Below are 14100 nucleotides of genomic sequence, written 5' to 3' on the forward strand. Positions count from 1 at the left end.
GTTGTCTTCTTAGTGATTTTTAAGAGCTCTTTATAAATTCTGGATATTAAATCATTTGTTACATATGTTGCAAATATATCCTTCCAATATGTCTTCTTTTAGCTTTGCTAAGAGTGTGTTTTGCTATTTTAATTTTTGTGTGTTGTCAACCTTTTTCCTTAGTCATTTCACATGACTTTCAAATAAATGATGGGTAAGAATTTGCCAAGCCAAGAGCAGGGTAATGCAGGCACCTGGACTACCTTAAGCTAAGATAGAAATGAAAACCTGCATTATTTACACAGGGAGTTAGTGAGCACACTGGTGCTGCTGGAGCACAAAGTTCGTGACAATGTGGAGAGAAGCCATGCTGCAGAGAGTGGCAAGGGCTAGCCCCAGAGGACTTTGGCCGCCTGGTTGGTAAGCTTGAACTTTTTCCTGTAGACAATCCTATAAGCAGAGAAAAGGTTTACACTGAAATTGATGTAGTCAGATTACATTTCAGATCAGCCTCCGGCAGCTGTGTTGAAGAGGATGACTCCAAGGGTACAGAACTTGAAACAGACACATCATTTAGGAAGCTGTTGTGATCATCCAGAGAAAAGCTAATGACGGCTTGAACTAGGGCAGTGGTGTTTGGATTGAGGGGAAGAGACAGAATGGAGAAGTATTTAGGGTGTGAGAAGGATAGGACTTAGTGACCTATTTGATGTGCCTTGGACTGGAGAGGTGGGAATAAGGAAAGGAACAAGGATGGCATTTAGGTCTTTAGCTTGAGAGCCTGGGTAGACAGTATTGACAACAAATGAAAAAAGCATGTGCAGGAGGAGCCCATTTGGTGAGCAAGATGAATTTGGTTGAAAGAAAATGAGTGCAAAGGCTGAGGGAGACCCAAGTGGGGAAGGCAGGAGATTTGGGAGTAGTCAGTATGGAAGTCAAAAACACGTAAGTGGATTATCTCTTTCAAGAAGAGGCCAGTTAAGTAAGAAATTAATGAGTTCATTGCTGGAAGAGTCAAATTATAGCTAAGATATGCAGAGAACACTCACTGCCAAAGGCAGAAGGGATGGCTGGCTCTCAGCCTGGGTCTCCCTGGGGGTGATATACTTTAGGGTCACCCCAGACCCAGGGTCAGCTTCTTAGCGCTTTAGACTTGGAAACACAATTTTGCCAGTTTTCTCAGGAATGATCAGGATCTAGTCACCAGCGTGTCCCACAGCTTTACTATTTCTCAGTGGGCCAACTTCTGTTATTCCTAGGAAAAGGTGGCCACATGGCAGGACCAGACCCAGTCATAGCAGATTTCAAATTCCAGCTCCACATTTCCTGGCTGCTATGACTCCCGAGAGCCTTCATTTCCTTGTCTGGAAAATGGGAGGGCTTCCTTGCAGGGACGTTATAAAGATTAAAGGGGATTAGATACAGAAAGCATCTCATGTAATGCCCAGATCACAGAAGATGCTCAGTGACCTGAGTTCCCCTTTCCTGCATCCACTCCTCAGTGCTGTGCTGTCACTGCAGGTGCAGGAGGAACTTGGGGAGGCAGGCAGGATGAAACCCAAGAACTCAGTTGCCAGGAGACAAATTCTAATTTTCCCAACTAGAAGAATGACTGGTTGTCCTCTAAAATCCAGAGGCTGCTCGGCTTGTGAATTACCAAGAATTCCAAAATCGTGTGCCTTCCCTTTCAGGACACAATCCAGCTCCTTTTCCTCTAGTTTGCCAATCCTAGCTCAGGGAACTCACTGAAGAAATGTTCACCCACCCTCCTTCAGATTGAGAGACTCCAAGCACCTGAGTTAAGTATTATGAAGTTAGGGTTCTAAACATCTCTAACATCCCTGAAATAGAGGGGAAATAAATCAAGAGAGATATTAGTTTTTAAATCACAAGTATTTGTTTCAAATGATACATGGTAGATTATTTTAATAAAATCTCTTGCATTCTAAAAGAAAAATAAGTAATTTCATTTCACTGTAAATATGATCTGGGTTAGGTATTTAAAAAGGTCTATTATAAATTCTGCCGATACAGAGAACATTCACTGTGAACCCACTTTTATTGAACTGCATGCAACACAGAGCAGCTCTACGAACCAACCTAATCATCGTGACCCATCGAAGGATGTGTTTGAGCACCTTGTTCCTTACAAGACATTCATGTGAAGCAGTGTCCTCTCTATGGGGGCCTCTCAAAAACAATTAGCACTGATTGGTCTAAGAACTGAAAAGAGTTATACTTTCTGTGAGACCATTCATTCATTTGACAAATATGCACTGAGCACTCTCTACGTGCCAGGCATGATGCTAGGGCCAAGCCAGGGACTAGGACGAAGTCCTTGCCCTCAGGCCTTGTGTACTTGACCAGACTTCCCATTTATGCTGCCAGTAGCAACTTTCTAGGACTTTAAGGCATATATTGTCAAGCCCACTCCTGGCTCCACTTTATGTCTCCTTTTGTTCCTGTGGGCTTGTTTTTGTGTTTTGTAAGCTGTCTTAATTTTTTTCTGTAACAAGTAAACAGGGAAATATGTAAATTAGACAATATACATACATTTACATTTATTTTTGTTCTGATTACTACAAGTATATTTTGCTCTTTAAAAAAATCTCAAAAACTTGTTAAAAATTTAATGACAATTTTTGCCATTTATAACGTTTTATTTTAACATTATATAAAAACATAAGTGTTATGCAAAGTTGTCTATTCTACTAATTTTTCCCTTTTAACCTAATTTTTTATAGGTCGTCACACCTAAAGGTTTTTCAAGACTTAGGGAGGTAGTAAGGAGGGTTTACAGCATTACTTAGGGCTTTCATTACTTAGTTTCAAGGGTAATTGCTTGAAACCTTGGTGGGACCTAAGACTTTTTGCCCAGTGACCAGTTTTTTAAAAATTTGATTGTAGAGAAATAGGAAGAGAGACATAGGGTCATGGGTATAATATCTAAAAATATTTGAATAAATGTAAAATACATGTAAGCTCTTAACTCTCTGCATCCATGTTCTTAAAGCATGACAGACACCAGTCCTTGAAAGAATCTCATTCGTTCCACGTATCAAGCACACAGTAGATGCTCAATAAATAACTTCTGAATAAATCAGTGATTATTAGAGCCCTGTTACTGAACCATAGGTATATCTATATTATATAGTGTTATATATATATATACTATATTAGAAAAAGTAACCTTGTTGGGGGTGTCATAAAATCATAAATGATCAAGGGATACAGTTTATTGAGATTTTTATCAACAGCAGTGATATTTTCATCAAAAATGGCAAATTAAAAATGAAATATATCACTATCAATATAATCTATAGATCTCTCATATTTTAATCCATTTTATACTAGAAAGGTTATATTTTAATAGATACTATAAGATATATCATAACTTCAATATTCCTTAGGATTTTAAGAAATATGGCTCATGTACCAGAAGCTTAAATAGTGAGCCAAAGTCTTTATCAGCTTCCTGAAAACTGATTCCAGAATACATTTTTCAATTTTCAATCTGAATAGTATATAAAAACATAAACTCTATGTTATCAATCATTTATTTCCTGCTAAGCAGTTCTTCAGTCATATCCTTTGTTTCTGAGTAGTTTATCTCAAGCAGGCATGGTAAGACAAATAGGATCATATATCTTTATTGTTTCATCCCAAGCACAGTCAGCCACCTGAAAACAAAAAGGAAACATAATCTACAAATGTTCAAAACTGGCAGAAAAGCCTAAGTCTTTTAGAGTGTAAGTAGATCATCCACCAGGGAACATCTCTTTAAATAGGAAGTACACAGGGACACGTTTTTGAAAAAAGGTCTATTTTCCCTTTTTAAGATACACTTTGGGGACTGGTTCCAAATGATTGAAGTTGCCTGTAAGGATTTCCTGCCAGAGCTACATAATTCCCTATAGGTCCTGAGATAAATGTTGAAAAGATACATTCCTAAACTGTGAACCAAGGCATCATACTAGCTATTGTGAGGATAAAAAAGGAGGTAAAGTATAGCTCTTGCCTTCAAAGAATGGCTCATTCAAAACCAAAAGTGGAAAGTGCTCTAATAGAGAGTCTCAGGGGAGGAACTCTTTGAATCCAACTGGGGCAGTGTCAGAAGATTTCACAAATGCCGTGGCATTCACACTGGCCCTCTTTAGGGGCAGACATGGGAGATATGGACATTCGAGTCCAAAAAGTCACATAAAAACATGAAGGGAAGATAGTTCATGGTGCTCAGGAACTGTGTGTTAAAAATTTGGTAAGTGTAGCAATGTCTCAGTGTATAAGATTACTATATAAAATCAATCATATTTCTGTATACTAGCAAGAAAAAAATTTTAAATTACAATCAAAAAATTAATTTACAATAGCATCAAATAACAAAATACTTAGCAACACATTTAACAACAGATATGCAAAATGTCCACACTAAAACACAGCTGAGAGAAATTAAAGAAGGCCCAAATAAATGGAAAATATACCACGTTCATGGGTTCAGTATTTAAGAAGTTAATTCTCCCCCCAAATAATTTATAAATAATTCATAATCCCAGCAGGCTTTTTAATAGAAATGGAGAAAGTGACTTTTAAAGTTGAAGTAGAAAGGCAGAGGACCTAAAATAACCACAAAAATCTTGGCAAAGAACAACAAAGTTATACTACTTACACTGTCTGACTCAAGACTTATCATAAAACTACAGTAATCAAGACAATGCAATACTGGAATAAGGATATACAAGTAGGTCAAAGGAACAGAACATACTCAGGAATAGACCCCACACTTGGACAGCTGCTTTTCAACAAATGTACCAAAACAATCCAACAGGGAAAGAAGAGTCTTTTCAACAAATGATGCTAGAACTGGATGTCCATATGGAAAAAAATGAACTCAACCCCAACTTCACACCATAAACAAAAGTTCATTTGAGATGGATGACCCACAGACTGAAATATAAAAGCTAATGGTATTAAGCTTTTAGAAGAAAACATAGGAGAATATAGTCTCAATCTGAAGGTAAGTAAAGATTTCTTAAACAGGAAGCAATAACCATAAAAATTAGATAACTTAGACTCAATCAAAAATAAAACTTTTGCTCATCAAAAGACACTGCTAAGAAACCGAATAAGCAAAACACAGAGTGGGAGAAAATGTTCACAAAACATATATCTGGCAAAGAACTTGTATCCACAATATATAAAGAACAACTATAACTCAATAATAAAAAAGACAACACAAATAAAAAATTTTTATTAACAGATAAAAAAAGATATATGAATGACCAATAAACACATAAAAATATTCACCAACATTAGGCATCAACGAAATGCAAATAAAACCCACCATGAGACACCACTACTTACTCATGAGAATGGCTAAAATTTTAATTTTAGATAGACAATATCATATGTTAGCAGGGATGTAGAGCAGCTCTAACTCTCATACCTTGCTGGTATAACCACTCTTTGGAAAACTGCCCATTCCTTATAAAGTTAAACATATACCTAGTGATTCCATTCCTAGAGGGGTTTCCAACAGAAATGAAAACATCTTCACAAAGCAATGTATGCAAGGACGTACACAGCAACTTCATTCACAATACCGCATAACTGGAAACAACCAAAAGACAGACAAAAGAATGGGTAACAAACTGTAGTAAATTCGTGCAACAGAATGTTGCTAAGCAAAACAATGGAGGGAACTACTAATGGGCATGAGAGCGTGGATGAATCCCACAGATAATAAGTGGAGCGAAAGAAGCCAGAAACAAAAGAGTACATTCAGGAGATTCCGTCATATAAGTTCTAAAACAGGCAAAACTAATCTAAGATGAAAAAAAAAAGTAGGGCTTTGGTTTGTTTTGTCTTTTCAGCTGGAGGGAGGGATGGGGCTAGGGAAAGTCTGGAAAGGGGTACAAGGGAATTTTGGAGGAAGATGCAAATGTTTTGTATTGAGATGGGATGTAGATTACACAAGTGTATCTGTCAAAAACCTATATCTAAGATTTGTACATTTCACTGTATGTAGATGATACCTAAAAATAGTAAGAATAATAATGACAACAACAATAATAGCAATAATAATAATAATAATGAATGAGGAGTGGGACATGAGTAGAGGAATAAACAAAACAAGAATGTTGATTGATAATTGTTGAAGCTGGATAATGGAAGTACATTATCCTATTGTTTGCTTTTTATACATTTGAAATTTTCCACAATAAAATAAGAAGAAGAAATGAAAAAATGTAGATAGTAACATGAAGGATGAAATAGCAGGAGAGGGAATTGACCAAAGTTATTTGCACTGTATTTCCCATCCTTTAATGGATGCAAAGGCTGAAAGTTATATAAGGGAACTCACAGTCCTGGTCAATCTAATTACCTGGCTGTCACTATAGAATACAGGAACTGCTCAGATTAATCAGAATATATTAACTCCTTATCATTCATTAACAATATCTCAGATCAGAATCCAAGCTAGAGAAAGCATTAGAGACCTTTCAGTCAAACTTTTTTTATTTAAGCATTAAAAACTAGACTCTTCAAGATTTGGTTGCTACCCACTTCTTTTATTCTCACTGCACCAGGCTCACACACTCAAATCCTGGCATCTTGTTCATGCCTCTGTGCTCTTATCCTCTCACTGATCCCCTCCCCTGAATAACCTCTTTCTCCTTCCCTTTCCCTCTGCCCCTCACCTTGTTTTGCCTGGAGATGACACCTCTTTTGGGAAGAATCCGTTTAAGCATTACCTCCTCTGTGAAGTCATTCACTGTACCTATAATAATCAGCTGTGCTTATTTATTGACACATGTGTCTTCAGCTCTTTGAGGGCATGGACCATGTCATGTTCCATGTCATAACAATGACACAATGAAGATTAGCTCAAAGAATGTATTTTATAGATTAAGATTGCAGAGATTAATTTTTTCTCATAACCACACTAGAGCAGCAGAGTTGGAACCAGAACCTAAACCTGTTGAGTCTGTCCACTGAAAATAGTGCCTCACAAAAGGCCAACTGACACTCGTCATCTGCCCAATCCTGCAATTGTAAATTTTTATACCACGGAATATAAAGATCATTATACAAATTTATCCGTCTCACCTAGGTATATTTTTTTCCAAGTGCTGGGCCTTTCTGTATGTTAAGTGTCAACCACTATGGAGAAAAGGATCAGAGAAATGAGACTTAAGCTTCTAATATAAGGTATCCGTAAATTACCTTTCTGAATCCCTATTTAGCACCCTTCAATCCAGCTTCTTAATTACTCAGAACTTATAACTAACAGATGTCAAGGCCACTGAATCAGCAAATGTTCATAATTCTGTACTACATTAATTGGTAATATGAGAAAGACCTAAAACTGCAATGATACAGAATTATGAACAGATTGACTCAAATTAATGCAAACACTATTTCTCCATTAACTAATTAATTAAACCCCATCTAGTGCTATAAGTTTTAAAAAGCTAACAATTAAAAAAATAATAAGGTAAGAAGCACTTTAGTAAACTAACAATGCAGCTCCAGATTCTCTAAGGAAGGCACTGTAGAGACTTCCTGGTAAAGAAAGGTGACGGTGTGGTCGCTGTGGGTCTCGGGTTAGGGGGCACTCATTAATTACCATCACCATCCCAATGGCCTTAAAGGCATTATATAACTTAGGGTAAACATGGGGCTTTTTCTTTTTTAATTTTATTTATTTATTTATTTTTGGCTGTGTTGGGTCTTCGTTTCTGTGCGTGGGCTTTCTCTAGTTGTGGCGAGCAGGGGCCACTCTTCATCGCGGTGCACAGGCCTCTCACTGTCGCGGTGTCTCTTGTTGCGGAGCACAAGCTCCAGACGCGCAGGCTCAGTAGTTGTGCCTCACGGGCCCAGCCGCTCCACGGCATGTGGGATCTTCCCGGACCAGGGCTCGAACCCGTGTCCCCTGCATTGGCAGGCAGATTCTCAACCACTGCGCCACCAGGGAAGCCCCTGGGGCTTTTTCTTAATTTCCCATACTACCTATCTGAGGCCAGCCTAAAAGACATTTTTTTAAAAAAAAAAGACTGCTAAAAATAAGGGTTAACAAAAAGACCAAAAAATAAACAAACAGATGACATGATAATAAAAAATCTGCTTTACTGGATGAGATCCACTCATTGCTTTAGCTTGTCAAACACAGCAAGGAATCTTTCCCAGGTCTCATCCTGCTTCTCCACAACAAGCCATCTTTCCCTCCCATCCCCGGGAATGCACTCCTGCCATGAAGACTCCTTCAAGGCCAGAGTCAGCATAGAGAATGAGAAGACGATAACAGGATATCTCCTTCCTCATCTACCGAAGATCCTCTTTCTCCGTTTCAGTCTCCTATATGAGGACTCATTTCTTTGCTCCTTACCCTGCTGTCAGGAAAAACTGTGAAAGATTGCAATCAGCAAAAAGATTGCTAGGTGTTCTTTCAGCAGAATGCTGGCATTGTCCTAGAGCCCCACAGGGTTACCTGATTCTATAGGGGTCTATGCCTTCCAATGTCTTTGACTGGATTATTTTACAACTCTAAAGTTATAGAAAACTGATAGTAATCAAATGATTCTCAGCCATTAAAATTGCAAATGAAGGCTGTCCTGTGGAGATGCAACTGATGCCTCATCCTGTCTCCCAAGAGATGATTCTAATCATTAAATGTTACTGCCTTATAGATACTGACCGGTTCTGCACCTATTAGTAAATTCATTTTCACATTCAGCAATTGCCTATATGTGTTTTTTCTTCGGCTCCTTTGAGCTAGTTGTAAAATCCTTCACAAGTTACATAAGGTCTTTGACACATGTTCATGCTATATTTGTATGAGAGCCATGACTGCCATTTTGAAAATTATCCTTTAACATGGCCACAGAAAAGCCATTTCATTAAAAGAACACACATGAAATGGGGATAAGGGGCCGATAATTATACTAGGAAAAAGAGGCTAAGAATAACTGCTAAAATGGGGTATGAAATTGAGCTCTATCTCCACCTTCTGACAGCAAAGCTGACAAATGCAAACAGTAATGTAAGATAAGCAAATAGCATAATATATTTACCAGTTCATCAGGGGAGATAAAGTTTTTTCTAGAACTTGACTGTAAGAGAAATATATAATAATATACCTCCACTACAAAAAGCATTCAATACCAAAAGAGTGGATTTACAAGAGATACAAGTCATTCTTCATATGGCTGTTTTTAAAATAAACATCTCAACCCTCAACTGAGACAAAAGCATACTATTAAACTGTAGTTTCCTAGAGGCATTTCTATTGGGCAGTAGTTCTCAAGCTTTGGCATGCATTAGCATCACCTGGAGGGCTTGGTAAGACAGATGACTGCCATCCTCATAGCACTGGTCCTCAAGGTGTGGTCCTGCGAGCAGCTTCATTGGTATCACCTAGGGCTGATCTACAGCTGGGGGTCTTTTTTTTTTTTTTTTTTTTTGTGGTACGTGGGCCTCTCACTGTTGTGGCCTCTCCCGTTGCGGAGCACAGGCTCCGGACGCGCAGGCTTAGTGGCCATGGCTCACGGGCCCAGCTGCTCCGCCGCACGTGGGATCTTCCCAGACCGGGGCACGAACCTGTGTCCCCTGCATCGGCAGGCGGACTCTCAACCACTGCGCCACCAAGGAAGCCCCAGCTGGGGGGTCTTTAAACCAAGGTCCACAGATGGGCTTCAGAAAGTCCACAATGCAGTATTTTGTGGGTATATACATTTTGAGGGGAGGGGAGAGAAAATCAATAATTTCCTTCAGAGTCTCAACCCCTGGCCCCCCAAAAGTTAATCCAGAGCATTCACCAGCTGAGTATTATAAATACGTAGGGAAGAGTCTAATATGCAGCCAGAAAGGAGAACCTCTAATATAGAACCCCCGCTATACAGTCCTCCCTTAGTATCTGCAGGGGACTGGTTCCAGGACCCCAACACACACCAAAATCCATGGATGCTATAGCCCCTTATATAAAATGCTGTAGTATTTGCATGTAACCTATATACATTCTTCCATATATTTTTAAATCACCTCTAGATTACTTATAGTGTCTAATACAATGTAAATGCCATGTATATAGTTGTAAATACAATGTAAACGCTACAGAAATAGTTGACAGTGTGTGGCAAATCAAGTTTTGTTCTTTGGAACTTTCTGGAATTTTTTCCCCCTAATATTCAATCCGCAGTTGGTTAAATGTGTGGATGGGGAACCCGTGGGTACAGGAGGCTGACTGTATATCAATTAACAGGACTTTTGTCCTGTGCACTAACCTGGACTTCTTTGGGAGTACTTTATGTGCAGGAATTTTTTGTTGTTGACTAAAAAGAAATTTAGCATTATTCAAATAATCTTCTAAAGGAAAATTTCTCTTCCTTTCTTGAGGAGAAAGAAGAGGTTAATTTGCCACTAATACAATGGAAAACACCTTGTGCCATATTTTCACATTTTTATTTAGAATCTAAGCTTCAAATCTGGTAGGTTGATATGTGGTAGGAAGACCGTGAATTGGGAGGAGGACTAAGAAAGAAGAAACATGACTGAACTATCTTTAAAGAAAAACACTAGTCCTACCTGAAGCGTTCTTAACCAAAAGTTTACATAGCTTCCCGATCTTATTCTATTGATACGTAAGCAAGTATCCAGAATTTCTACTTAAATGCATTAGAAAATTTTATTACCCATTTAAACTATGGTTAATAACAATATTTTTATTTTACTTATTTTATTTGAGATTTGTACCCTGGTGAGTTCTAAATGGGCTAAAATCCACAGGGCCAAATTAAGGAAATACAGATTTAAAAAAATCTGTTCTAAAGGGAACAAATGGAGCAAAATCTTTCAGGCATCAGAGCTGAGCACATTACCACACTTGCACAATAAATTAGGCTCTATGCTTTATGACAACTAAGAAGAAAGTGACAGTCCTCTGGGCAATATAGCTTCTGTTTTCTAACAACATTCACATATGGATGTAAACACTTTTGTACAACTAAACCTAAACAGGATCTTTTTAGAGTCAGTGATTACATGTCTTGAGCAAATCTGTATTCCTTGAGTTTTGTATATAATAAACCTTTAATAAATGCTTGTTGAATAAATGAATGAATGAATCCATGTATGCGCAGTGATTTTCCTCCTCCAAAGATTTTCTTGAGTAGAGCCTCAAATGTGGTAACGAGCACCTAATCAGGTGCGAGGTCAGAGATCTGGGTAAAGGCAAAAAGGTTTATAGGATTTGGGGGATAAATGGAATTTCTGAGCACCATGAATACAGGTATACCTCGTCTTATCGTGATTCGCTTTATTGTACTTTGAAGATACTGTGGTTTTTTATAAATTGAAGGTGGCAACCCTGCATCAAGCAAGTCTACTGACACCATTTTTCTAACATTTGCTCACTTTGTGTCTGTGTCACATTTTGGTAATTCTTGCAATATTTCAAGTGTTTTCATTATTACTATATTTGTTATGGTCATCTGTGATCAGTGATCTTTCACGTTCCTATTGTAATTGTTTTGGGGTGCCACGGCTGTGCCCATACGAGACAACAAACTTCATCAATAAATGTTGTTTGTGCTCTGACTGCTCCACCAGCTGGCCATCTGCCCCATCTCACTCCCTCTCCTCAGGCCTCTCTACTCCCCAAGACAGGTCAGTTAACAACCCTACAATGGCCTCTAAGTGTCCAAGTGAAAGGAAAAGTCGCATGTCTCTAACTTTAAACCAAAAACTAGAAATGATTAAGCTTAGTGAGGAAGGCGTGTCAAAAGCCAAGACAGGGCTTCCCTGGTGGCGCAGTGGTTGAGAGTCCGCCTGCCAATGCAGGGGACACGGGTTAATGCCCCAGTCCGGAGGATCCCACATGCTGCAGAGCAGCTGGGCCCGTGAGCCATGGCCGCTGAGCCTGCGCGTCCGGAGCCTGTGCTCCGCAATGGGAGAGGCCACAACAGTGAGAGGCCCACGTACCGCAAAAACAAAACAAAACAAACAAAAAAAACAAGACAGGCCCAAAACCAGGCCTCTTTCACCAGTTAGCCAAGCTGTGAATGCAAAAAAAAAAGAGTTCTTGAAGGAAATTAAAAGTGCTACTCCAGTGAGCATGCGAATGATAAGGAAGTGAAACAGCTTTATTGCTGACATGGAGAAAGTTTTAGTGGTCTGGATAGAAGATCAAACCAGTCACAACATTCCCTTAAGCCAAAGCCTAATCCAGAGCAAGGCCCTAACTCTCTTCAATTCTATGAAGAAATGAAAGAGGTGAGGAAGTTGCAGAAGAAAAATTTGGAGGAGCAAAGGTTGGTTTATGAGGTTTAGGGGAAGAAGCCCTCTCTATAACATAAAAGTTGAAGCAGAGGGTGCTGATACAGAAGCTACAGCAAGTTAATCCAGAAGATCAAACCAAGACAATGAGCTGGCTACACTAAACAACAGACTCCCAATGTTTAGACTACTAAACAGGCTACTTTTGGAAGAAGATGCCATCTTGGACTTTTATAGCTCAAGAAGAGAAGTCAATACCTGGCTTCAAAGCTTCAAAGGACAGACTGACTCTCTCATCAGGGGCTAATGTAGCTGGTGACTCTAAGTTGAAGCCAATGTTCATTTACCATACTGAAAATCCTAGGGCCCTTAAGAATTATGTTAAATTGACTCTGCCTGTTCTCCAGAAATGGAACAACAAAGCCTCGATGACAGCACCTCTGCTTACAAAATGGTTTGCTGAATATTTTAAGCCCACTGTTGAAAACTACTACTCAGAAAAAAGATTCCTTTCAAAATATTACTGCTCATTGGCAATGCACTTTGGCCACCCAAGAGCTTTGATGGAGATGTACAATTAGATTAATGTTGTTTTCATGCCTGCTAACACAACATCCATTCTGCAGCTCATGGACCAAAGAGTAATTTCGACTTCTAAGTCTTATTATTTAAGAAAAACATTTCATAAGGCTACCATAGATAGTGACTCTTCTGATAGATCTGGGCAAAGTCAACTGAAAACATTCTGGAAAGGATTCACCATTCCAGATGCCATTAAGAACATCCATGCCTCATGGGGAAAGGTCAAACTATCAACAAGAACAGGAATGTGGAAGAAGCTGATTCCAGCCCTCATGGATGACTTTGAGGAGTTGAAGACTTCAGTGGAGGAAGTAACTGCAGAGGTGGTGGAAACAGCAACAGAGCTAGAATTAGAAGTGGAGCCTGATTGAATTGTGATTCAATTCAATGAACTGCTGCAATTTCATGATAAAACTTTAACAGATGAGGAGTTGCTTCTTATGGATAAGCAAAGAAAGTGATTTCTTGAAATGGAATCTATTCCTGGTTGAAGATGCTGTGAAGACTGTTGAAATGACAACAAAGGATTTAGAATATTACATAAACTTAGTTGACAAAGCAGCAGCAGGGTTTAAAAGGACTGACTCCAATTTTGAAAGAAGTTCTACTGGGGGTAAAAATGCTATCCAACAGCATTACATAGTATAAGAAGTTGTTTGTAGAAGGAAGAGTCAATCAATATGGCAAATTTCGCTGCTATCTTATTTACAAAGTTGTCACAGCCACCCCAGCCTTCAGCAGCCGTCACCATTGAGATAAGACCCTCCACCAGCAAAAAGATTACAACCCACTGAAGGCACAGATGATGGTTAGCATTTTTGAGCAATACAGTATTTTTAAAATTAATGTATATACTTTTTTTTAGACCTAGTGCTATTGCACACTTAACAGACCACAATAGAGGGTAAACATAACTTTTATATGCACCAGGAAACCAAAAACTTTGTGTGACTCACTTTATTGAGGTATTTGCTTTATTGTGGTGGTCTGGAACCGCACCTGCAATATCTCCGAGGTCTGCCTGTATTAATTAGAGGTTGCATAGGGAGCTTTCTTTTATGTCCCAGGAGCTGTTAGTAAAATACTCCTCTGTACTACGAAGCTATCTAAAATATAATACACATATACATATATACTTATATTCATCCATTTATTCAACAAATATTTGCTGAGCACCTCTTCTGTGTCAGAAGTATGCTGGAGCTATTACAGTAAACAAGATGGTCCTTGTCTCTGTCCCCACAGATCTGGAGTCCAGCAGAGAGATTA

The 14100-nt window shown here is 38.8% G+C and overlaps 1 protein-coding gene across 1 annotated transcript in view; it reads right to left on the reverse strand.

Moving 5' to 3' along the window:
• Positions 1-992: 992 nt before the first annotated feature.
• PEX7 (peroxisomal biogenesis factor 7) overlaps positions 993-14100 on the reverse strand; it is an 87599-nt gene continuing 74491 nt past the window's right edge. Inside the window, exon 10 of the mRNA XM_082855834.1 lies at positions 993-3659. Within this exon, the coding sequence (XP_082711960.1) occupies positions 3591-3659 (69 nt within the window). The 3' untranslated portion in view covers positions 993-3590. The remainder of the gene's footprint in view (positions 3660-14100) is intronic.

Source organism: Leucopleurus acutus (genome assembly GCF_964270905.1).
Source record: "Leucopleurus acutus genome assembly, chromosome: 15".
Classification (NCBI taxonomy): domain Eukaryota; kingdom Metazoa; phylum Chordata; class Mammalia; order Artiodactyla; family Delphinidae; genus Leucopleurus; species Leucopleurus acutus.